Below are 26,886 nucleotides of genomic sequence, written 5' to 3'. Positions count from 1 at the left end.
AAATAGTTTGCTCTTTCTGCTGGCTAAATTTCATTCATACGGACCAATCAGGTGGAATATAACCCTTTGTTCTTTTATCAGAGTTAATTTCACAAAGACGGTGGAGTCTTTTTCTAGAAATTCTAGAAATTTAGAAATGTTGTGATTGGCTAATAAAAATACACCACAAGGTAAACAAATGAAATTTAAAAAGACTTTTTACCATGGAATTAAAGGAGAGTAGTATAGCTTTTTCTCCTTCATCACTGTTTTTTTTTATCTCATTCTCTTTGACTCTTCCTTCTTCTCTCTCTGTCGTTCTATCTTAAATCTTGTTCTGCATAGGAAGAAGTTAGATAGAGAAATGAAAAAATAAAAGCGAAGAGAAAGCGTAGCATACTTAAGCATCAATGAGTCACCTATAGTGTAAATATGATTCACAACTTTTGATTATTTTCCATGCGTTTTTTACACTTCAAAGACATTTTCCATTTAATTTCCTTCACTTATCTATTATGTTCTTAATCAGGTCTTACCTCCCTTTTCTTTAGGTGGAAATAAACTACTTTAAATTCCTGTTCAACAAGTTTAAATTCCTAATTTAAACAAATAAACAAATTTAAATTTTTGAATAGAACATGTTCCCTTTTGCTACTTTACACCTATGTAAACAAACCCCAGTTTAGTTAAACTAATTTTTTGTTTAGCAATGAATTGTCTTTTCAAAGTTATTATAAATTCCCAGTTTATTCCACAAATTCCTTTTACTTATTAATACTCCTGTAGACACACATAATTCGATTAGTTTTAGCAATTCTGGAATTTTTTGACAATGTAGAAAGCTGTAATCTTAAGTATTTAGATCACAACAAATCTCCTATTGTTTGTCGAAATCATTGCGAATAATAAGTCATTATTCTACCGCCTTTTGAAAGAGAAAAAAGATGAAGTTAAAGTAAAGAGCTTCATTTTACAATCATCCTTTTTTAAACATAGCTTGCCTTTTTATACTTTTCTTACAAAAGCGAAATATGTAGGCTAATATCTGAGTTAAAAAAAATAAATAAAAAATAAAACTACAAGAGCCCCGAGGAAAAATTTCGAGCATTTTGAGCATATGTTTATATTTTGACAATGTTGGTGGTTCATGTCCCTAGAAACCTGGTCTGAAAGACCGGTACGTGAGATTGAACGGGGTAATGGTGGTCTAAACCTCCAGTTCATGCTACTGAGCTGCTTTAAGGGGCCAAGATTCACCATTGAATAGGACTGTCCTCATTTTTTACTTACACATTCTTTTTTTCTAAACCGCCAGGAAAAATCCTTTTGTACCCCCCCCCCCCTGCCGGAAAAAAATCCTGGATATGGTCCTGTTGAGATGATTTGCTCTTTATCGGCATCACAATTGTCCCCTGAGATGAGGGTGCGTCGCTTAAAGCCAGAAACGCTGTAATAAATGAACAATTCAGATCGACGCTCTGGAACCTTAATCACGCTAGTGGTGAAAACCTTAACCCACGGCGAGACAAAATATGCGAGTTTTCTAAGTATTCCAGTGTTCCGTGACAAAATCGTTGATATGTTCTTAGCATGTTTCCTGAATGACAAGTTTCGTCAAGTGTAATACCTAAGTAGTTGACATAGGACTGCCTTTCAACCTCACTGTAACTATATTTTAATCAAGAAATCCGTGGATAGTGTGTAGCTGCTCTCTCAAGAATATAATAAAACTACTCTTAGCCGGGTGAACTTGCAGTTTATTTACGCGCATCCAAGTTGAATCTCTGTCTAACGATCGTTTGCTTAATTTTTTGTAATTCCTTCTTAGTTCTTGCCAGACAAACAAGCGGCGTGTCATCAGCAAACATCGGTACTGTCACTTCTTGTGTATCATGGAATAATTCACTGAAATTGTTTTTGATGTTTGACATAGTTTGAGTTAAGTCGTTTACAAAATTAAGAATAATAGCAGTCTAAGAACAGAGCCTTGTGGAATTCCATATGTAGTAGGAAGGCTTGATGATGGTTCTGATTCAATCTGAACGTACTATAGCCGTCCTGCTAAGAATGCTCCTAGAAAGGGAAGACCATTAAAAAGCTTTAAAAGAAATGAAGTTTCTATTTTACCGTTGGTTTTAGCTTCTTAGAGTAAATTGTGTTTTAAATTTATGTAGTTTCTTTTCTCTGGCTATTGAGTTTAGACTGCTATAACACCTTTTTTGAATTTTTTTTTTCAGTTACTAGAGTCGAGTATTTCACAAATAGTTGACTGCCTGAGCATCGATCAGTTAGTATCTCTTTCGCTACAGGTACTTCTGAGTTTCAGCTATTGGAAAACATTGCCATTGGCCGCTCATTTTCAGCGAATCTACGAAGCAGGATTAAAATCAGAATCAATCGCAACAACCTGTTTTGCATCACAGCTTATTGCTAGAATTGGACTACTTTCATTGGTTTGTTGTTCATTCATATGCATCTGTTACTAAATCATTTAGGTAGGAAAGAAACTTGCAAAAGTTGCTATAATTTAGAAAGTCATAAGCTTGTAAATTGCGAAAGAGAAATACTACAACACAGAGCAATTAAGAATAAAGGATTTTAATTGCTTTTTTTATTTCTTCTGAGTACACTTTCTGGTAAAGGACTGGAAAACAAAATGGGGAAAACGTGAATGGCAGTGTTTTTCCAATATAAAAAAGCTAAATTGAAGAATGCAATCCTTGAATAAAAAAACCATCCTTAAGTGAATATATCTTTAAGAGAAGTTGAGGCATCGAGAGCCGCATTTGTTAAATTATTTCTGTTAAAACATACCAATGTACCTGCTTACTTGATTTCTCATTTAATCCTGAGGCGAGCTGGTTAACATACAAAGCGTTCTCAGCCTCTTCCATGAAAGTTAGCAAGCTGCTCCACTATGGGACTTAGTGAGATGGATTCCATCCTTGTGTAGGAGTTTATGCTTTCCTTATAAATGATTCAAGCCTTCGTGGCAATAGTCGAAGTTCATTGTCCTTTCCAATTCCCCCCCCCCTAAAAAAATGGAGAAGGAAATATAATAGGAGGATCATATTATAACAGTTATTTGATAGTGGAAAGAACCCCAAGTCTGGTGCATCTTATTATGTAATTTACGTAGTTTTATATGTTTAAATTCAAACGGTACTGCAGTTGCTAGTAAAATGATAATATAGTTTCATTTTATTTATCTGGAGGTTTTTTTTTTCGCCTAGCTAAGTTGTAAAGTTGACGATTTATTAGTTGTCTTCTTGTTAACAGTTGCGATCGTTTTCTGGCTGAATACTGAAGCGTTCTGTCAAAAAAGTAAAAAAAAAGTTTTTGGGTATATTGTAAATTGGTAAAGCTGCCTGTTGTTGGTAATAAAAGTAAGTTTTTTGATAACTTAATTTTTTTTCCAAATGAGACTTGGGTTTTTCTTAAGGAAATAAGATAAATTTACTCCTCAACTGCTCTACTAAGACTAAAAAGTGTGCTTCAAGGAACTCTATCTTTCGGTAATGCACCCACATAAGATACGTTTCATTTGGTTAATTCCAATAATGGCCAAGACTGATTCTGAAAATTAATCGTTTGTAATGACTGAAGAAACTCTAATTTCCATTAAACACACATCTTGAATAGCCTTCACCCTCATCCACCCCTCTCTCAAAGAATTATACAACAGATTACGGGGAGGGGAGATAACGAAAACATTGTCCCTTTAGTTTATCTATCCTTATCGCCAAATATCTTGCTCTACCAGTCGTTCTTCGCGGATAATTATCTATTTGCTGTAACGAGGAGAAGATAGTAATCAACAAATGCCACCAATCATATTGTTATGTTTACCTTTTCCTTTGTCTTTGTATGTCACTCAAGAAAGCTATTTATTTTAGCTAATATTGCTCAATACTGTCTGTCTTTATAGCTTGCTAATAAAAAGCTCTTGTAGATATTCTTGTTGCATCATTGTAAGTCTTACGATAATAAATTCTAGGAACTATTCCAGTTATTGCGTCAATCTGAGAGAGTATTTACTTTTTTTATATATTGCTGCATTTTATGACGCTCTACCGTAATTACCAAAAAAGGACTTTTAATAGGTACGCAATTAATTGTAACAAAGTAAACTTGAGTCATTATTAATAGCGAGTTGAATTGCTTGAATTATATAGAAAATTAAAAACCATAATAATACATAGAATTAAGCGATATTTTTGCCCTTATAATATATGGTAAATTCAGGCAAACTGGCAAAAAAGAATGACCCCCATCCAGGAACGCATGATTGGGGCGGAGTTAGGGCTTGGGCCCTAGTTCTCCTAAAAAATCATTTATTTTGCTGAATTTCTGGACACCCCTTATTCAAATGACTGAGTAATTTTTGTATTATTGCCCCCCTCCAAAAAAAGAGTCACTGTGTACCTTCTGCCCCCACCCATAAAATGATTAGTTAACCTGCAAAAACGTTAGTTTTAACCCCTCTTCTAGACTATTCTCACTTAAACTGTTTCTTTTTTGAAGAAAACGTGTTAAATTAACTGAAGATGAAACATAGGTTGATGCTACTGTACTCCATTCAAAGGCATTATAATCCATTTTTGCAGTATGGAATACACTTGCTTTGATTATACAACCAGTTCTTATTTTAAATGTCCTGTCATTATATTGTCGCCTCTGCATTTATTTTTCTATGGCCGTCTTTACAGACTGTTAGATCCTTATGGAATCTATCAATTTTCTTGGCGGAGTGTCATTATTTCTCTAATGCCAGTGGGAATTGTGAATTTAAAAATACATTCCAGAGCTTGCAGTACCTCCAGTGTACCCTACCATAAGCATCGGTCAGGTATTTTTGATTTCTTGACGTTTTGATAACTCTGTTTGAGGCAGTTCTGATATAAATTAGATCATTCAGAAATCCGAGACCAAACACATTACCTCCAAAGCTCAGAAAAACTCAAAGTCTTCGGTCATTTTTTTTATTATTTCGTAAAAATCATTAAAAGAAAGCGCACAAGCTGGGGAATAAACCAAATACTTTGAGACCACTTATAAAGGCAGTATGTCCGATAGAAGTGAAACTTGCTATAGCTCTCTCATTTTTAATTTTGTATTTGTAGAATGTTTGATTGCCTACATATTCTTTTTCCAAGCAATCAACTTGGTCCTATGTCAAATTGAATGTGGAGTATTTTCAATTTTGCTGTGATAGTTTGAGTTCAGGCACAGTATCTTTACTGGTGTGTTTTTTATTTAATTATAGGACCGTGCAAGATCAGCTCTGGAGTTCGTAAGTGATCAGCTGTCAAATGCTGATACTGTAAGCTCGGTGTCACTGCTCAAAGAAATCCTGAATTTAGTAGATGCTTATCCTGTGCTACTGAGTGAAAAGATTCTCAATGAAGTCACACGATATTCAGACAGAAGCTCGCATGAATCCCGGCAAGTTGTGGAACAGCTACGAGGGCTCTTTATTTCTAAAAAGTAAGGTTTTTAAAGTAATTCTAAAGTAAGGCTGTCTATGTGTTTACTCTTTTATGCTTCAGTAGCAAAAAATCGTATTCTGGCAAATCAAGATTGTTAGTACAATCAGAAAGAGAATTTTTGTAGATATGAGAAAACAATTGCTAAAACCAGATTCAGCTTGTCCAAACGGTAGTATAATCCATATTTTCAGTCTAAATCTCTTTTGAAGAAAAACTACAATTGAAAATCTTTCTAGGCTCCAGGATTTTGGACCAGTAATGATGGAAAATCAAGATCCAATGCCTCTATTGCTTGGGAAAAAATTTCTATTGCTATAGATATAGTCTGTCACCTTACAAAGGTCTTAGTTTTGCTTCCTCTTCCCTATTTCGTCCCATTTTTAGTTGAATCCTGGTCATACCCAGTTTGTGCCTGTAAAGGCTGGTCAGAATTCACCCACAGTTGACCATAAATTGGAAAACTCCCATTTCTCATTTCATCAGATAAAAAATAATCCAAGTAATTCAGTCGAATCTTAAAGTTTTTCTTAAGAAAAAATAAAGCCTTTAGAAAAAAACTTCCAAAATGTTTTGGAAGTATGTTACTGACTTTATTTTAAAAGAAATCAACTCTAGTTTTGACATTAAAGGAATTAGGCCGCAAATAGTTACGACTTTTGTAACTTTTCTTATACCAAACTTTAGCGTTTAGTGAATAGTTTTTATGAGTATATTTAGGACTTTTAGCCAATACCCAAGCCGCTGAAAACATCTTATGGTTCACTATATACCATCTGGTTCATATTAAGCCAGCTTATTATCTACACTTGGCCACTGAGAGACGGATATAAGTTTAATTAGCTTAATCGCCCATAAGGCTGTGAAAACGAGAGTACAAAACTAAATATAACAACTGAGACCCCTGGCGACATTACCAATCTTAAAAAGTCAAGAAAGAGGATGGGCTTGACAGTACCTTTTTTGGGACATAGGTTTGAAATATTCAAAAGATCCTTACGAGGATAAATTATGGAATGCTCCTTTTGAGGCCACTTCTTTTTAGCTATTCCTACTATTATTAATACGGGTTTTCGGCTGGGTTATTGCTCTTTGCTTGTACAACACCATGTAAATATTCCCCTTCGTACATCACTTTCACATAATCTCCCTATGTAATAGCATCTGATACTCCTTCCTCTACAGGACACTCATTTTCTACTTGTGCTAGGTGAAAGGATGAGTCATCACTGTCATCATTCAGTGGAAAAATCGTATCACTCTCCACATCATATTGCAATAATTTTGTCATTGCTACTGGCTAGACTGCTTTTGACCTAGCAACTTTTCTTCTTTTCCCCATTTTGTTTTCTCCTCGTTTCGAATTGTTGTATCATATTGTTTTGAACTCGAGTATCAGTTAATAATTTTTTTGAGCCATGCTGCTTTCCTCTAGAAATTGTTTTCTAGAAACAGCTTTTGCTAATGGTCTAACCTACTCTGGAGTGACAATGACAAGAGAAGGTTGTAACTGGGACTGTTGTGCACTTTCAGTGAAGCGTGTAATATCCACTTTCGGGCCTGCATTCATGTGTAGCCCTTGAGGTTCGTCTTTGTCATTTCCATTTGCCATATGCTTAGATGACATGTTTAGTCTGTCACTTGCATTCTAGGACAAAAATATTCTTCGGTAAAGACATCTGGGTTGAAAAGCCAAATACCAGATTCAGCAAACTGACTCCAGATATTAGAAGGGATGAATTTACGCCGGAAAGATGTACTGACCAATCCTGCTATATTGCAGATGGTAAACGTTTTTACTGAATTGCTTAGCATCTAATTATCCATTGCTCTGTTGTAGTGAGCTTTGAATGGGAAAAAAAAACATTGATGTCTAGTGGTTGCAGCCTGTGGCTACTATGAGGGGGAAAGCTGAGAAGGACAATGCCATTTTCGTTGACTGTGTCCACAAAGCTTAGCGATATATGCAGTTCATGATTATCGAGGATTAGTAGCTTTTATGCTGAGGTTTGGCACACGATAGCAGACTCATTTGGACTCCCGTTTAGCATGTGGGGCTGGCAGTTCTTTTTCAATAAGACAAAATAAGGTGGCAAGATTTATCCACAGGCAGTAACTGTTTGGTAGAAGTAACTTTGACGACTCTTTGCCTACCTTTCTGCGCAGGGACTTCAGTGGGTCTATCCACGGTTGCAACATCCGTTTCATCTGTGTTATAGATGTCAGATGAAGTGAGGTTGCGTTTTTCAAGGACAGAGCGCAAGTTTTAAAAATACCTGTAATAAGCTAGAAGATTTTGAAGCTTTACTCCGTAGTGAAAACGCAGCTGTTGCTGCTGTAACGGAAATCTGGAACCTTGACGATGGCTTAGGACAAACTGCAGGATATAGCTCATTTCTCAGTGCGCGTAGCAGTAGCAGTGACAACTGGCTTGGCACCGGTGTTGGATTCTATGTGTGGAAAGACATTTCATGCAAACCTCTCTGAATATGCTAACCCGAATCACGAGGTTGTCTAGGCCAAGCCTCTGTGAAGAAACCTAAGCTTTCATGAGTAACAATAAGGCCACTAATCGAAATGCTATACGTGAATCCGGCCGTTGGGTTACTACACACAATTTCCTGGAAGTGTCTGTAGACGGTACTCTTGAGCAGAGAGTAAGCACCTTCAACGAGGTACTTTACTCTAAGTATCTTGAAATTTCACAACAAAGATAGTGGCATTGAGTGAATACGACAAACCATGGATTATCTTGCGGTAAATTGCGGTAAACCATGGATTACCTTGTGTAAAGCGAACCAGTGAGCAATTGTACGGAACAAAGTAGTGCGTATGGTATGCAACTCTAAAACTAATTATTGCCGTGAAAAACTTGAGCCACTTCTGAACAGTGAGCCTGCCAAATGGTACTGCTCGTCCAAGAAATCAAGTGGAAAGTCGTCAAAACCTACATTTACTATAAAAGACGATAGCGGGCGATTACTGGGGTCTCGTGCTGTAAACAGTAAACACCTTCTAAACCTCTATATGCACTATATTTTCTCTTGTGACTGCCCAGAAAAGAGAGTTTATGCTTGAAGACTGCCCTCATGAAGGTTTAATTGAACTCAGTGAGTTAGATGTATACAAGGAGCTGATGAAAATAAAAACAGAAGTCTCACCTTTTCCTGGGGAAATCCTTGCAAAATTTATCCATGAATTTGCTATTTTCCTCGCCTACCCCTTTTCACTCTGATTAATCAGTGCTTCGCGTCAGGAGTGTTCCCTCGCTTTGGAAGAAAACACACATACATGTCATTCCGAAGGTAAACCCACATAAGCTGCTGCACTAGACGTGCAGTGATTGGACACTGAGCATTATTTGACAAAACAAATATAGCACTTTCCTTGGTATTTCTAACAAATAATTGCGAATGTTTTTTCGGTTGCATTATTTACAGCACTGTATTACCAAATAGGTTTGTATAGGCTGCATCTTATGGGTCTCTAAGCCCGAGGAAATTATTGTTGTTTTTTTATGGTAAGTTTTTTTAGAAACATGCTAAGAATTATACCCCTTGGCTAATGCTTGACTTGTTGATGATACTGTTACAGGGCTTCTGATCAGACATCATTTAGTGCTTGTGAAATTCGCCAAGTTTCTGGAAATACTACGGTTTCAAGAGGAAAAGTTCCATCGCCCTCCGTCCATCCTGCTCCACCTCCCAGCTACACCTCACAGGCCACCAGTCTTCCCGCCGGCTATGTTTCTGTTGGAGGAGTTGCCGTGCCTCTGTCTCTAATTGGCTCTCCATCTCCCACAACGCCTGGTAATTTCGGCCTCCCATTGGGTCTTCCGTTTTCCAGTGGAGATGGCGGCAATCGGGGTCGAGTTGTTGGAAGCAAAAGAGATACTAGCCGTTCAACGCCTCGTCTGTCAACTATTGGAACGACAGGAATGAATAGAAGTTTGGGAAGAATCACTGGAAGTAAGTGGATTCTTTTGAAGATTTTTTTTAAAACTTTAGTGAGTTGGGGGCTTAATTTGCTTACTTCAATATTTGGCGAAGTGGAAAACTTTTAAAACTGTCGTTTACTCTTTTAGGGTATAACGGTAATTGGAGGCCAAGTTGCCCACTTATCTCAAATCCCTTTCAAGTCCAGAATTTAAATTTTGTTGGATTTAGTGTCAAATCTTGGTATTTCCAGGTCTAATCGAATATGCATCCTAAGTGCACTACTCATATAGTTTGCCCTTAATGATGAACATTGTATTGACTGTGAACTTGTCAAAGATCCTGTGTATCAAAATACTTTGCTCAAGGTTCATTCATGATGAGATTTTATTGACACAATGGTTCAGCTTTTCAGTACCAAGTATCCTCTAAACCTTGACTGTCAGATTTTGGTGTTCATTTAAATGTTAAAATCTACTAAATCAAGAGTGTAACCAGAATTTTAATTCGGGGGGATGGGGGTTAACAGAATAAAAGTATTTTAATTTTTTTGGAATTTCGAAGATATTAATCAACCAAGTTTTTCATGTGAATTTTTGGATTGGCCAGCCTTAACTCAGTCCAAATGTTGAACTTTGATTAAATTAAGGATTGGCCCATTAAATTCTTATTCTCAAAATTAAATTGTATTTTGTGTCATATTTTTGTAAAAATCAAATATTATTTCTAACTAAGTTGCGCGGGATAATGACATATATAGTTTCTATTTAACTTTTCCACAATGGAGATAATATGTACTGTTACTTTGATAGAAACAAATCCGGATTTTTTTAAGGCTTTGTCAGAAGTTCATTAAGTTTTTCTTAATGAAGTCTGTGATTTTTTCTTTAATGGAAGTTAGAATGCAGCATTAAAAGGAGATCAAATCCTCAGAGATAAGCTACTTTCTTTATTCATGTCAAGAATTAAATTATAGCATATGTAGGGGTGCAGTATGCATATTTTGTCGATGTTTATGAATCTGTTTCATTCTGTACCTGCCTCTTTTTTCATTAAGTGAGAATACTTTTCCCAATTTTTCTGGTGAGATGATGACATTGCAGCTTATAAAAACTGCGTACTACCACAAAATGGTGCACGGATAAGTGTTAAGATCGCTCACAGCGTAACCATAGAAAAAGTAGAATCGATTTGAACTTATGTTCTCAGTTTTCATATTGAGTCATTTGTTCCACCAGTAAGAATAGATTTGGAAACGTTTTTCATTATCTTGTGAAAATTGAATGGAAGAACGTTAGGAGTTAAGAAACTGCCACAGGTACTGTAAAACAGTCTATGATGCTCATAGCATTGATTGAAAGCTTTTCAAACGTCAAGTGAATTATAAACTTGGATCAACACAAATGTTTTGTTTGAGATCTGTACAAAGCTGATTGTCATTTGATTTTTTTTTTTCTGCAGTGCATGTAAGCACCTCACGATTGAGTCCTATCAGCGGACCATCCGGTAATCCTGGAATATATAGAAGTTTTGGAAAGCTTGGCCCTGGTCCTGGAACTGGAAATACCCCACATCTTAGCATATATAGTCCGTCCTCAGGTATTATTTTTGTTTTGTAAAAGAAAAGGTGAAAATTTGCATAAATATTTCCTTATATGTAATGGAGCTTGTGTTTCTAGTTTCTTAAGAAGAATAGTTTTCCCTAGTGTGTGTGTTATTAGAACCAATTCTAATTTTTTGAGATATATGCCAATGTGTTTTTTTTTTTTTTTTTTTTTTTTTTTTTTTTATCGAAAGAGTCGTTATACGACCCATAGCGATTTTAGGCTAATGTCAGGCCACAAAAGATAGAGAGAAATAAAAATCGCTCGATTGCCTTTATTTTTCTAACAGAATAGAGCTCACTGGATGTTTCTTGAACCATTCCAATTTTTCCTCTGTTACTTGGAAAGCTTTGATAAAGTAAGTATCTACAAAACAACTATTAATTATGGGAATTGTACTAGTCAACTTTGACCTGTATCAGTCATTTCAGCCTGTATTAAAAAGCTGTATAAAATACTCGCATATAAATGGAGACACACGCTGGAATTTTTTTCGGGGGGGGGGGCTAGACTATAAAAAAATAATGTGTCTAAGTTGGCTAAGACTAGATCGATAATTCCTCGCCACGAATCTAAAACCTAACTAATTATAGCCTAAACTAATAAAGTCTAACTAATTATGATGGATAGAATAACTGTAAACTACTATGAATGGCTTAGAGCTGCCTGAAGTTGGCTGTTCGCAGCTTTTTCTTTTCTTTATAAGTCTGAACTCATTCTAACCGTCATTTCTTCTGTGTCTAAGAAATGTCTTTTTGAATATCTAGATTTGTGGTCCATTCACATCTCTAATAGCCCATGGACATATGAGGAAGAAGCTACTATCAAAAGGTAGCTTCTGAAAACTTAGGGCGTTCATTGCATTGTTGGTAACGTTGTGTTCTGTGGAACGGATAAATCACTTTCATAAAGCAGAAAAAGCTTTGCCGGTACTTCAGAGTATATGTTTTTACGAGTGTACCTATTTTGAAGTCTGTTGCTAGCTAGTCTTCAAAATCTTAAATAAGAAACAATAATAACAGTGACAATTGGGCTGGTTAAATTTTTGGTAAAGATTAACAGGGGGTTTCGAATGTATCAGCAAAATGATAGTCAAAAGCTAAGGAAAGGTTAGCTTAAGGTAAAGGAAAAATGATATCTTTTACCAATTGTCAAGTCAAACACTGTCTTTTCAATGGCCCTACAGATGAAATAATACATATCAGAAAACATATTCGCCATACGATCATTGGGCAAGAGATGGCGGAGTTGTCATATGTATGAAAAAGATATCATTAAACAGAAAAAAGACTATCTGAAAATAAAGGATATTTCGACAGTAAGGGAATGGTATAACAGTTTATGCAAGCCAGTATGCAGCAATTTTTTGAGTTGGCCGAGGAGAGGACATATGTGTAAAAAATAGAGAGTGAAAGTATAGACGACTTATATTACAAATTTTTGCTTTTCACATCTTCAAAAATTCCAATTCTTCTTTTTTTTGTGGTCTTTGAAGATCTGGTTTTGAATTCCTTGTGTGTACCTATATCTGTTTTATATATAAGGGCTATGATGGATAATAAATGCACGATTTTTGGGTGTCAAGTTGCATCCACTCTGAGGCAGTAGTTTATACGCTGGAATTTTTATCGGCAACGGAAATTCGAAAACATGGATGATTTAGCTAAAACAAGTTCGAGGAACCAATAATGCATATATTTGACGGAAAAAGATGCAACATGACTTAAGATCGATTGCCTATGAAAGTAGAAAAACATTGTCTTTTTTGTTTGTGTTTTTCACCGTTGTGGGAAACCTCGGGGGACTTTTTAGGGGGAATGGCAATTCTTTGTAGGAAGGCTCTTGACCCTCTATTGCCCCCATACTGAAGTCTAAAATTATTAATACCATACATAAATTGAAAAAGAAATCTGGGATTTATTATTTCTCTTTAAGCGGGGCTTATTGATTTCACTCGACCATGTATAATATATATATATATATATATGTATATATATATATATATATATATATATATATATATATATATATATATATATATATATATATATATATATATATATATATATATTATATATATATCTTACTTATTCTCTTCTGCCTGTATACCCTTCTGAAACAAATTCGGATTTGCCAAGCATTACGATTTGAACGTCCTGTATAATTTGAGCAATTTGAGGTGCAAATTGCTTAGAGTTTACTTGCGATTCTATTGAGTCTACTTAGAGTCTATTGCTTGGATTAAATTGGTTCCTAGAGTTTATGGGAAAAGCAGGAGCTTTAAACAGGATTAGTCGCAAGAGGAGTGTTCGTTGGACTCTTATTTTCAGGTTACTTTATGCTTAACTTTAGAATGCTTAGTAGTAGGAGTAAAAAAATTTTGCTTCTCTAGGAGGTCCAAAGACAGTTAGATCTCGTCTGATGCTTGACTCCTTGGGTCCTTCCTCTGGTGGTGCAAATCCAAGACTTACAGAAGCAGGTTCCATGTCAATATTTAGCGCTCCATACACAGTCACTGAGTCTACTGTTCCTGTGGCTAAAGTTGCCAACATAACACCAACTTTGAGTACAAGGTAAGTCTGGATTGAGTCTTTTTATTTGACCAATCAGATAACTTAATTCAAAAATAAACTTAGCAGAAATTATTAGGTTGAAAAAAGTCAAATCAAAGTGCAAATTGTGTTCTGGTCTTCAAAAGGCATTAGCGAGGGTCAGCCCCACTCATCTTAGTCTCTGCTCGTTTTGAGTTTGACTCGGTTATCTATTGTAATTTCCGTTCGTTAACGATTTCATTTATTAATTATTGCTTTTTTTGGTAGTTTTCGCTTAGAAAGCTATTTGACTTTATTTCTGCTCATTTTTTTTTTATGTAGCGCTATACTTTTCTTTTAAAACTTCTTTCGTGGAAAAAATTTTATGAATTAATTTCAAAGAAAAGCGTTAATCCATTTTCTGTTGTCTTACAGATTTTGCCCCAAAGCTCAAATCTAGTGACAAAGCAATTTAGTATATGAAGTTTGCAGCCAGTTGCGAGGCAAGAGGGCCGAAGCTACAGCTCTTATGGTTCTAGGATCACTGGCCTATTAGGTGGACCGTTATTTTTAGTCTTTCAAAAATACTTTTTTATGTGCTTACAAAATAATGAGCTATTACCAAGCATATTCGATTAGTAACTCCTCCATTAATCGGTTCTGAGTGTAAAGAGTCAAAGCCAAGACAGGGGGGTGGAGCGAATTAAAAATAATTTAGTGAGGTGTTCTAATTACTATGCTAAAAATAGTTTAAATAGGGGTAATAACCGGAAACTGTCCACGAATCCCGTTTATGTTCTTGTTACTGTTTCACCTACGTTTTTAAAGACCATCTTATGAAGGTACAAGGTTTAGAGCTGGTTTTGTCCCATGACTTCAAAGCCCCAAAAAATTGAAAATGTGTACTCATCGATTTGGTTAATAACAGATCTTGTAATAACTAAAATAATGATTTAAATTAAGACATTTTTGAAATTGTAACAAAGGTACAATACTTTATTTAACAGTGGAAGTTTGGCTGCGATTCGTGATGAAAAAGACAACCTGACAGATTTTGTTCATTGCTCGATGATGTCATCTATTCAACAATCGGAGAACCAGTTTCGTCTTTCGTTGGCATCACATGGCACCGTTGCGCCATCTACCTGTAACTTACATAGTGTCATTTCAATCCTAGAACCAGGATCAAACAATAACAAAAGTAAGTCTCCTCTGCTTGTTGCATCTTATTATTATGACATTAAGTCGAAAAAAATAGTATTTTAGCAGCCTCAGAACATTAAAGTACCTGTCTAATGTTAAATTTTCTATAATGTACTTGGCAATTACTAAAAAATTTAAAGTTGGTAAGGAAAGATAACGCAGTATTTTTTTTCTTGTGTCGTTTTTTTTTCTAGAATTGTTCTTACTAGGCGCAAATGCCAACAATGCCATTCTGAGTGACGCTCTCCATTTGGCTGGGCTGTGTTCTGTGAACTAATTACTGTTATTCAAAGTCAAATACTTGGGTGGGTACTAAGTGAAGAAACTTCTGGTTCGTGTAGTACCTTATGAACTTTTTGGAAATAATTATTGAGTCAAATTACTGCAAATTTGTCTTAACTATTAATTACAATTTCCATCCAAGTTGCATAATTTTCATAAATATTTTGATTTGTTGCCGCTTTGTGGCTATGAAACATTGTTGGTGGTGTTGCTTATTGCCTTGCAACTGTGGGCAACGAAATCTACTAGCTGTGGCCAATGATCATAGCTAGATAGTCTTTAAAGATTAAAAATTGTTGGTGCCCTCCTGGATGGAAGTTCCATCCCTAGAAACTATAAGACAAAAATATGAAGCTATTGTCGTATGTCATTTGATACAATTCGGTTGTAAATAATTTACCTAACGCAGATTAACTTAAGTGGTGCCTTTGCAGCCTTGTATGAATTCAGCTGTGGTCGTGAGAATGGCATTATATGGAAGCAACCCATTAATTAACTTCGAATATCTTTGAAATTATCCATGCAGAGCATAGTTTTTTCGATTAAGCAAATTCGGTTGAAGTAATTTTCTTGAAATTCTTGTATCTAGTCAAAATAGGCTCTATAACACTTTTGTTAATGGAAAAATGTAGCATTGTTATCATAGTCTAACTGTCAACATCTTATAATGGAAACAATTTCTGTCGTTGCTCTCTTAGCGTCTCATCCAGCAGAAACAATATGTTGCTTTGTTCAATTCGGTTTAATTTGACTAAATAATGTTTATGAGACGTTAAAAAACAAAAACATCTGTCCTATTAATACTTTCAAGCAAATTATGAGTATTTAAATACTTGACAATTAACCATGACACATTAAGTGTGCCTATGCTCAGAGAAAAATCTTAGCACTACCTACTGCTGGGCTCTTGGAATTCTGCATTGGCCGCCCTTGTGGTGCAGCCATGATCAAGCAAGGAACAGAAAAAAGTCTGCCATAGCTATGTTAATACGGCTAGACATGAGCAGCTAGCACCATCTTGAATTTCCATCTCCCAATATCTTTTGTCTATATTGGTTATGCTTGTATTATTGTACTTTATTTATATCTCTTTATCATAATTTGAAAAATTTATTCCTTATACGCATACCGTCAAATTCATACTCCTTAACATAGGTTTAAAAAATTTTCTCACTGACGATTTCTCAAAAAATTGACTTGACTTTGCGTAAACTTTCTTTTACTGTCTTTCTGAAAATTACAGTAATATTAAAAACAGTTATATTAGGCTACTCAATATCAGCCAGTATGTCACCCAAAATGCTAGTTACGGGTACGCTTTGGACGGTTTCGCTTTTTATTTATGTTTGTAGGTTGATGTTGTTTAGGTATCTTATATTTGTTTCTGCAAAGCTTAAAAATTTCGACCATCTCTGCTGCTAGATAATAAATAAAGCTGTTAAATCTTGTGTAAATTACCGGTACATACTTTATTATAAATGTGATTTTCTTTTTAGTTCAACATGAAAACCCTTTCACAGCTGCGTACCAGCTTTTCGAACAGAACCAAGAAAATTTACAGATCTCCTCAGAAGCTAGTCAAAATGATAAAACAAATGTTGCCGAACCAACAAGCTTAGGTAAGATCTTGTTTGACTTTACATTGAGGCTACTCAGAATCTAAATCGGTCAAGTCCGCGGTTTAATTTAAAAGTTAATCTAGGAAACTTAATCAACTTCTAACTTGGTACTCTCATAGGGGTATTCCTTGTAAATAAGGATTAATATTCACCAAAGCAAAAGAAAACGAGATTGACTGCTGAAATCTAAACAACTTTAAGACAGATATTTCTCCAAGCCCATGCTCAAATCTACTTAAAAATAATCTCCATAAACATAATATCCTTCATCGTATAATAACGTAGACACTTTCTTCATCACACGATGACATATTAATGTCCAAAGTAGCAATTTCTCTTCTTTTTGAATTCTCCTTAACCTTAATTGATTTGGCTACTTGCGATATATATTTGTTTCCCTTCTTTGTTTTTGAATCTCAATAACCGCAAAAAAATGGAGGCTTCGTTAAGAGTTTTGTATGATAAATTTTTCTATTGTGTTGCTTTTCTTTCTAGCTTTCTATTAAATGTTCAAAATTTTAATGTTGGATGATCCAGTTGTCGGTTGAAGAAAGTAATATTTAAGTTAAGAGGAAAATTAAATATCTTGCTGGAAAATTGTCAGGATTTTTCCTGCACTTTGTAAGTGCTGTCTCGTAATTTTTGTAGTAAAGTACAGTTTATATAAATATAACTTTCCATGGGATGTGTGCATGAATTGAAGTCAATAGAAAGAAATTGAGTAAAAATATAGGGGGATTGCTTTTGAGGACGAAAAAGATACGGAACGACTGGGAAAGAAAGAGTTAGTAAGAAAGTTTTCGTGTATTTTGTTTTGTTTTTTGTTTTTGTTTTTCTTTAATTTTTCATTTATTTTTTACAGAGTCAAATGCTTCTAGCACAACATGGAAGGGTGTTATTAGGCGGAAGCGATCAGGCCAAGGATCTCTATCGAGGAAACTTGTGCGAAGTGCTGTTAGTCCAGAGACTCTGACAGAAATTCCAACAATACAAAAGCAAAACAGTGAAGGAGCCCTAAATACAGACAATGTTAACCAAGTAAGATCCAGAGTCTAATGTAACGGTAATGGAAATAAAATAGACTTACATAGTGGTTGATCAAGGATTTCAGGAAGGGGAGGGAGCTCTTCCCGAGAAATCCGATAATCCTTTCTTGCTCAGCAGATTCGTATAAATATGTGGAGAAATCGCACAAATTAAACTGCCTTCAAGTCAGGGGAGGCCCCTTTATATCTCTTGCTTTAATTCGGGAAGTTTGTATCATCCAATCTCCCTTTTTTCATTCTTATTTCACTCTATTAATCTCCCTTCCCTCTCCTTCTCCCTCTCTCTCTCTCTCTCTCTCTCTCTCTCTCTCTCTCTCTCTCTCTCTCTCTCTCTCTCTGCTTTTCTCCCTCTTTTGCTCTGCTCCTCCTTTCTCTCTTTATCTATACCAATCTGTTGGGAAGCTCTGTTAAAAAGGTCATTTGAGCTAAATTCGTGCAATATTTGAGCCTTACTAAGAAACTAATATATTCACTGCAGCCCTTTGTTCCTGACCGCATATATACCAATATGTTAAACATTCATTTTTCCTTCAGTCATTTCTCCTTCGACAAGACTTAGAAATCTTACTTTTGGGGGTGTGATTTTTCCCAGCTTAGTGAAGCTCGAATGATCGTTTCGTAAAAAATGGTTCTCGGGGTTCCCCAGCTAATTATCAGAAATTGTCTCTACTGTCTATATTTAGCAAAATTTTGGAAAAGGCTATATTACCCCGTCTACATACCTATTTAAAACAAAAATACTTTATTCATCATGAATCTCAGTTTGGCTTCCAAGCTAAGCACTTGACGGGTACACATGTGCTTCTCTTTTGAATTTTCTATGTAAGGCTCTTTTTTGAATTTATGGACGTTCTGTTAAGATAGAATACTAGGGCTTGGTCTGACTCCCATTTGTCTGAGAAGATCATCTTCGTTGGTCCTCTTTTTCCCTAGTCATCTCAATTTAAGTTTGTTGTTCCACAAGGTTCGGCTCTAGGGTCAGTTCTATCCTTGATTTGTGTTAATGATCATATTGTTCCTGTTATGAACCAAAAACCAACATTTTTTGGCATCTCTCTTACCATCTTCCCATGCCCAAAAATGTCGATCCCTGTCTATAGATAAGGGAATTCTTGTTCCTTTTGATGACGACAGCACCCTTGGCACTGCTGTCAGAAGCGAACCTGAGGTCCGTATCAGATCAGTTATTTTATTTGAAAGAGTGATTCTAAAGTTCAGTGTTAATTACCAGGCACTAAATGTTGCCAATGCCAGCTTCCTGATTTCGTCGTGGATATATCTGGCTTTCCTCCATCTGTCTGAAATTTATTAAAGTTCTCTCTTAGTAGACCTTGTTATCGTTATGTTGGGGCCCTATGTATTTTCCTGATGAGAATCTCTCCTTCATGCATCATGTTAGTTTAATTTTAATGAAGATGTCGGTCAATCTTCGAATGCTTAGCTCAAAATCTTTTGCACTGTTGATTCTAAAAAATCATTTCATTGTTTAATTCTGTGTTACGGTCTGTTATTGCGCTTCTGTATGAATGTTAACCTTTTCTTCTATTTTTGTGCCCCTCTCTAATGTATCAAACAGTTCGTTGTAACTAACTGTTGGTAAGGAGCAATTCGGCCCAATAGCAACCGAAACTCTAAAGATAGGAATTTTAATAACAGTACATTAAAAAAATTGGCTTTTTATGCCGATTTCAAATATATAAAATTCGTTAAGCTTGACCTTTTTGAAAAAAATTCCGAAAAAAAGGGAAAATCCCTCCAAAAAGCCAAGCGATTTTAATGACAATAACACCCATTCAGTAAATTGGAGAACCCTACTGTAAAAAAAAGAAATTCCTAGGGGTGATCGTATCAGAGAAATAGTACTATAAGATCATGAGAGGAATCGCTCGATCGGAAATTAAAAGTTCTAGTGTCCTTTTTAAGTGACCAAAAAGTTTGAAGGGCAACTATCCCACTCCCATGCTTCTTTTTCCCACAATGACATCTGATCAAAATTTTGAGATAGCCATTTGGTTCAGCATAGTTGAAAAGCCCAATTTTTATGCCTTTAAGGATAACGTGACCCCCACAACCCCTGAGGAAAGGGCTGCAAGATATGTAATTTGCCCATTGTTTACATATTATATTTGTTATTGAAAAATATTCGGAAGTTTTTGGGGGGTAAATTTCTGCGAGGACAGGGGATTTCCAGAGGTTAGAATTTTGTGGGATGACTTTTCTAGGGAAACAATACACGGAGCGAAAGTTCTGTAAGCTATGCAATATGTCCTTTGTTTTGCATATAGTATTTGTTATTGGGAAATACACAGACATTTCTCAGGGGGGGGGGGCAAATTTCCTGAAAACATTTCCACAGAGGGGAGGGGGATTGCCGGTATAAATTGAAAAACGTCTGAAATGAAATTCAACAAAAAAAATTTATGGCACTAGTGACATATAGCAATCGCAAATTCTGTCGGTCTGTCGGTCTGTCTGTCGGTCCCGGTTTTGCTACTTTAGGCACTTTCAGGTAAGCTAGGACGATGAAATTTGGCAAGCGTATCAGGGACCAGACCAGATTAAATTAGAAATAGTCGTTTTCCCGATTTGAACATCTGCGGGGGAGTGGGGGGCCGGTTAATTCGGAAAAAATAGAAAAAATGAAGTATTTTTACCTTATGAGTGGGTGATGGGATCTTAATGAAATTTGATGTTTGGAATGATATTGTGTCTCAGAGCTCTTATTTTAAATCCCGACCGGATCTGATGAAATTGGGGGGAGTCGGAGGGGGGAAACCTAAAATCTTGGAAAACACTTAGAGTGGAGGAATCGGGATGAAACTTGATGGGAAAAATAGGCCCTAAGTCCCAGATACACGATTGACATAATCGGAACGGATCCGCTCTCTTTGGGGTAGTTGGGGGGGGGGGGGGTAATTCTGAAAAATTAGAAAAAATGCGGTATTTTTAACTTACGAACGGGTGATCAGATCTCAATGAAATTTGATGTTTAGAAGGATATCGTGTCTTAGAGCTCTTATTTTAAATTCCGACCGGATCTGGTGACATTGGGGGGAAACCTAAAACTTGGAAAACACTTAGAGTGGAAGGATCGGGATGAAACTTGGCGGGAAAAATAAACACAAGTCCTAGATACATGATTGACATAAACGGAACGGATCCGCTCTCTTTCTGGTAGTTGAGGGGGGGGGGCTATTTTGGAAATTAAAAAAATGAGGTATTTTTAACTTACGAACGGGTGATCGGATCTCAATGAAATTTGATATTTAGAAGGAATTCGTGTCTCAAAGCTCTTACTTTAAATCCTGACCGGATCTGGTGACATTAGGGGAAGTTTGGGGTGGGGGAACCTAAAATCATGGAAAACGCTTAGATTGGAGGGATCGGGATGAAACTTGGTGGGAAAAATAAGCAGAAGTCTTACATACGTGATTTACATAATTGGAACGGATCCGCTCTATTGGGGGGGGGGGTTAATTCTGAAAAATATGAAAAAATTACGTATTTTTAACTTGCGAAGGAGTGATTGAATCTTCATGAAACTTCATATTTAGAAGGAACTCGTAACTCGGATCTCTTATTTTAAATCTTAACCGGATCAAGCGTAATTGCGGGGGGCAGTTGGGGGGACCGGAAATCTTAGAAAATACTTAAAGCGGTGAGATCAGGATAAAACTGGATAGGAAGAATAGAAACCTGTCGAAGATATGTGACTGGCATAACCGAACTGGATCTGCTCTCTTTGGTGGAATTGGGGGGGGGGGGTAATTTTGAAAATTGAGGTATTTGTAACTTACGAAAAGGTGACCAGATCTTAATGAAATTTGATATTTAGAAGGATCTTGTGCTTTAAAGTTCTAATTTTAAATTCCGACCAGATCCTGTGACATTGTGGGGAGTTGGAGGGGGAAACTGGAATTCTTGGAAAACGTGAAAATTGGGGTATTTTTATCTTACGAATAGATGATCGGATCTTAATGAAATTTGATTTTTAGAAGGAATTCATGTCTCAGAGCTCTTATTTCAAATCCCGACCAGATCTTTTGACATTGGGGGGAGTTAGAGGGGGAAATCTTGGAAAAACACTTGGAGCGGAGGAATTGGGATGAAACTTGGTGTATAGACTAAACAGATGTCCTTGATACGTGATTGACAGAATCGTACTGGATTCGCTCTCTTTGGCGGAGTTGGGGGGAGGGGCTCAGTGATTTGGCGAGTTTGGTGCTTCTGGACGTGCTAGGATGATGAAAATGGGTAGGCATGTCAGGGAGCTGCACAATTTGACTTGATTAAGTCGTTTTCCCAGATTCGACCATCTGGGGGGCTAAAGGGAGAGGAAAAATTAGAAAATATTAGTTATTTATAGCCTACGAGCGGGTGATCGGATCTTAATTTATTTTGATATTTAGAAGGACATCGTGACACAGAGCTCTTATTTTAAATCCTGACCGGCATTAAGCCTCTTATTTTCCTTTTTAAATCAATCTATTGATTCATAGAATTTTGTTAGAGCTCATACCATATGATCTCTTGGCTCTTCTCGCCTCGTCACAAGTGCCATATGAGCTCTTAGCTCTTTTTTTTTCAAATGAAATTAAGGAGAATTTTCTAGGGGGTATTGTCCGGTAAAATTTTCTGGAGAATTATCAGGGAGGAGGTAATTGTGTGGGGGGACTTTCCATGGGGAATTTTATCCTTGGAATTAATTTTCTTAACAGTTCAGTTAATTAATCATTACTTTATTTTAAGTCTTCTTATATTCTCTTACTTGTGTCTTTTATTTTATTTCAGTTACACTCTAATGTACAACAACATTTGAATTCCATTCACTCCATCAGTTAGATCAGACTTCTACTTGACTGTCTCTCATGCCGCCAGGAATGTCCAGACTGAGTCAGCTAAAAAGTGTCTCTCGTTTAGTACCTTCAAAAAATTTGTAATTATTTAATAGTTTTTTTAATACCTCATGGGATGGGTGTTTCTGGGTCAACTTTGTAATCAATATTGGCAATTTTTAAAGCGCAGGGAACTTTACTCTGGCTTGGTTCTTGGCAGGTAAGCTGTAGTGAGAGTCAGTTTGTCATTTTCTTTTTTACTGTGTAAGTTTTTGTTGCTCTTTTATTTGTTGTTTTGATGCCAGAATCAGTTTTATCACAAACGTTTTGATGCCAGATCATTTGATGATTTTATCAATTTTATTTGATGCCAGAATCAGTTTTATCACAAACGTTTTACCAGTACCTCCTGGCGTATCCAAAAAGAAAATTTCTCCAACGTTGTTATCAACACAATGCATTATCGTATCAAAAATGTCTTTTTGTTCCGACGTTAACTTGGAAATGTTATTTTGTACATACGACAATAGATCACTCGTACTGTAACTTTGTTCACGATCCAATTCTACACATGTCGAAACAGCAGCGATACGGTTAGGTGAAGGCATTTCCAAATCCTGAAGAGGTTTGTTTGCCATACGTAAGCACAAATTTTTTTTGTAATAACTAAAGTGTAGTTATAAATTTCTGATGTAAAATCAAAAGTCATATCTGACGTCTCTAACTGTTTTCGATGGAGTATATCTTCAGACATTTTTGACTTATATTTTTCCCATAACTCTGTAGGAACTTATGGAGAGCAAGTTGTTAAAATGATGCCAAACAATGCGCGAATTTGACTTGGAGTTGACGTTTCGCATGCGTCATTGATGCAGTTATCCCAGTGTTGGTCATTCTCCAATAAATTCAGAGCTTGGCATGCACTACGGTAAGTGTCATGTATAGTACCGTTTACAGTTCTCAAATACTCAAAGGATGTCGGACCGGGTACATTCACTAAAAGCAGGCGTAGAAAGAAGCATTCATGTTGATTGGGGTGAACGGTGTAGAGTCTTCCTATCGTGGTATCTTTGAAGATGGTAGGTTGGCCGTCGATTGACTTACCCTGTTTTCGACGTTCAAATACTTTATTTTTAGTATTCCACGTGTAATACAAAGGCACTTCAGTATACAGCAGTTTTTTGCAAAAGAATCATTTTTGCAAAGCGAAAAGAAAGTGGTTAACTTTGTATCCGGTGGATTCAGGGCTCTTTGTTGCACGTTGGTTTCCGAGAAATAAACACGTTGACCATTCTGTAAATGTACCGCTAAGTGAACAACAGCTGGACTACGTTCATGTATCGGAAATGAAAGAATTCGCCAAACAGCTTCATTACTGCTTATGTATCTTCCAGCCTGATATTGTACGATTTCGTCGATATCTTTGATTCCGGGCTGCAAGCCAAAAACTGCCATGTCACTGCCTTTGTTGACGTATTTACATATGTATTTGATTGCCTTTACGGAGTTACAGCATTCAACGTTTATGTGTGCATTAAATGTTTTTGATAATAACGGGGAATATGGAACAACCCACTGGTTGTGGGTATTGTGGGTAACCATCATTGCCAGTAATTGTGTTGGATACTAAAAGTCGAGGATAGTGCTTTGTGCACCTTCCTTTGGCCATGCATGGTGAATTTTCGTTCAGTGCACCGTAAGGTCCATGTATCATATTTTGTACAATAATATCATGTAACCCCTTATCGACATTTTCATCAGGTATTTCAGCGGAAATCACATCATCAATTTCGTTCGAAGTAATTTTTTTATGTAGCCAGATTAGTATATGTGCGTGTGGCAAACCTCGTTTTTGCTATTCCACTGAGTACATCCAGCATCGCACTGACCCAAACACTTCAAGTTTTACTATGTAGTTTATCAGTGATTTCAACTTTTGCCGGAAGACACGGGCCGTAATGTCATGTCTATGAACCGCCGATTGTCCTTGAAGTAAAAGCTGCTGTATCTCGTCCCAAGATTGATTATATGTAAATGTAATAAATAAATCTGGACGACCATAGAGACGAACATACGCAATAGCATCTTGAGCATATTCATGCATAAGACGGTGACTGCCAGCATATGACGAAGGTAAAATTGTTAATCTTCCCACGTTTGTGGTATTACCGTCATTTACAACTGCACCTCGCAAATGAATGTATTGTTCAGAGTGGAGCTTGGTCTGATTCAGGCGGATATATAGCAAACGTTCTGATTCAATTTTAGCATACATATCAACGACGTATTGGTGAAACAATTCACGGCATTTTAAAATATAATTTTCTTCATCCTGCCGAATCATTAGTCTATAGGAATAATAATGCATTGCACTGCATTTCTTTGTTAGTGGCTGGATTCATCAATTTAATATTAAAGTGATAGCCGTCGGCTCCATCCCAAAAAATGATAGGATATTGTAGGGCATCGTAGCATCGATGAGTTTCTGCAATTCTTAACAGCTGAGCGTTTCGCTTATGAAGAATAATATCTCGAGGCAAAAACTGATCACCGACCATAACGATTGGCACTTCGTCGATAGTTGGAGCATTGTATCTACGTACATGTTGGCCAGGAGGCGTTTTGTCAGCGGAAATAACAATTTTATGCGTATCAGTAGGCATCAAATCGATGGCTGTTTTGAACAGACGCACTAAATTATTATTTTCGTGGAAAAGATGTTGCAATTGGGAAACGATTGTCCTTTCAACTTTGGGAGAAATTTCGCAACGTGCATTCAATTCAGAATTTCTATCACTGATGAAGTACAATTGTAAAAATTTATGATTCTCGCCTGAGAATGGTAGAAGGGACCTGCTGTATGATAAATTTGCCCTTTTACTTTGAAAGTAGACATAAATTGATCTGGATTTTCGATTTGGGCTCCAAACGACGTCATTTGGAAACATGAGTTATATTTTCTGATTTTTGACAAAAAACGCTTAGATTCTGACGTAGTTCCAGTAAGGAAAGTCTTCAGTGGCTCTGGTGGTGCAGCCAATAGAGGAAGTTTAACTTTTCCTGAGGATTAACAAATTCCCATTGTTTCACCATTGAATTTCAAGGCCTTGCAATAGGGACAAATTTTAGACATAGTCCCGATTTGAACACATCTCCTCAAGCTATAATCATCGACTGGGCTGTACCTGAATGCCAGGCGATAACTTTCAGGTTGCTCTGATTCCTCGGCACGCTTGCTTTTCTTACTTTCTCTATCAGCAGCAAGCCTGATTTCTTGCTGCTCTTGTGATTCATCGGCACGCCTTCTTTTTTCACTTTCTCTTTTAGCAGCAAGTCTGGTTTCATGTTGCTCTGGTAGTTCCTCGGCATGCCTTCTTTTTTCACTTTCTTTTTTAGCAGCAAGTCTAGTTTTGCGTTGCTCTGGTAGTTCCTCGGCACGCTTTCTGTTCTTTCTTTCTCTATCAGCCTCAAGCCTGTTTCCTTGCTGTTCTTGTGATTCCTCGGTACGCTTTCTTTTCTTATTTTCTCTATCGGCCGCTAGCCTATTTTCACACTATTGTTGTGGTTCCTCGTCACGCTTTCTTTTCTTACTTTCTCTATCAGCCGCAAGCCTGTTTTCTTGCTGTTCTTGTGATTCCTCGGCACGCTTTCTTCTCTTACTTTCTCTATCAGCCGCAAGCCTGTTTTCTTGCTGTTCTTGAGATTCCTCAGCACGCTTTCTTTTCTTACTTTCTCTATCAGCCGCAAGTTTTTTGGCATAGACTCTTTGAGTAGCTCTTTGAGCACTTTCAACATAATTATTCCAAGTAGACATGTTTTATGCAATTCTCAGGATGCAATTCTGACTGTAGCGGTAAGTTTATTTGTTAGCTATCTCAATAGACCTTCAATGTAAGCCTTACCCCTGAAATGTGGACTGCTCTATATTTACTGAAGTTTTTATATTCACTAGGCTATAACAGTAGCAGATCAATATTTGTGGATGACTTAACTTTACAAATATAGAGCAAATTTTGGTGCTGAGAAATGCAGTATTTACAAAAACAGCATCATTTTTTTAAGTTATTTATTACAAAAAAAAAATCATTGACAAAATAATCAGCCTAAAAAAAAAAGAAGAAAAGGGCATGACATTGCCAAATTTATTTGATTTCTTTTAAGTTCAACTTGAGCCTGACAAATCAATTCTTGTGGATTATATACCTTTAATAAGAGTGATTTATAGGAATAAACCTGATTAGGCCCTAGACTAAGAGAAGCATTGTACAGGTTGGGTCAACAGGTTTAGTTTGCTTAGTAGCCCTTTGCATTCTTTAGAAGAGGCCAAAAAAAAAAAAATTATTGAAGGTCTAAAGAACTAGCCTAT

At 36.4% G+C, this 26,886-nt stretch overlaps 1 protein-coding gene across 8 annotated transcripts in view; it reads left to right on the top strand.

Annotated features, from left to right (window-relative positions):
* Positions 1 to 26,886, top strand: part of LOC136030293 (protein melted-like) — an 89,043-nt gene that overhangs the window by 20,261 nt on the left and 41,896 nt on the right. For 7 of the 8 annotated variants that reach the window (XM_065709163.1, XM_065709160.1, XM_065709162.1 and 4 more), the window contains 8 exons: positions 2,217 to 2,432; positions 5,246 to 5,466; positions 9,060 to 9,433; positions 10,862 to 10,999; positions 13,397 to 13,577; positions 14,543 to 14,736; positions 16,517 to 16,639; positions 17,502 to 17,677. In XM_065709163.1, coding sequence (XP_065565235.1) covers positions 2,217 to 2,432; positions 5,246 to 5,466; positions 9,060 to 9,433; positions 10,862 to 10,999; positions 13,397 to 13,577; positions 14,543 to 14,736; positions 16,517 to 16,639; positions 17,502 to 17,677 — 1,623 coding nt within the window. Of the gene's footprint in view, positions 1 to 2,216; positions 2,433 to 5,245; positions 5,467 to 9,059; positions 9,434 to 10,861; positions 11,000 to 13,396; positions 13,578 to 14,542; positions 14,737 to 16,516; positions 16,640 to 17,501; positions 17,678 to 23,306; positions 23,449 to 26,886 lie in introns of all 8 variants that reach the window. The other variant, XM_065709161.1, reaches the window with a different exon arrangement.

The sequence above is a fragment of the Artemia franciscana genome, chromosome 8 (genome assembly GCF_032884065.1).
Source record: "Artemia franciscana chromosome 8, ASM3288406v1, whole genome shotgun sequence".
Taxonomy (NCBI): domain Eukaryota; kingdom Metazoa; phylum Arthropoda; class Branchiopoda; order Anostraca; family Artemiidae; genus Artemia; species Artemia franciscana.
This window is presented reverse-complemented; position numbering and strand designations above follow the sequence as displayed.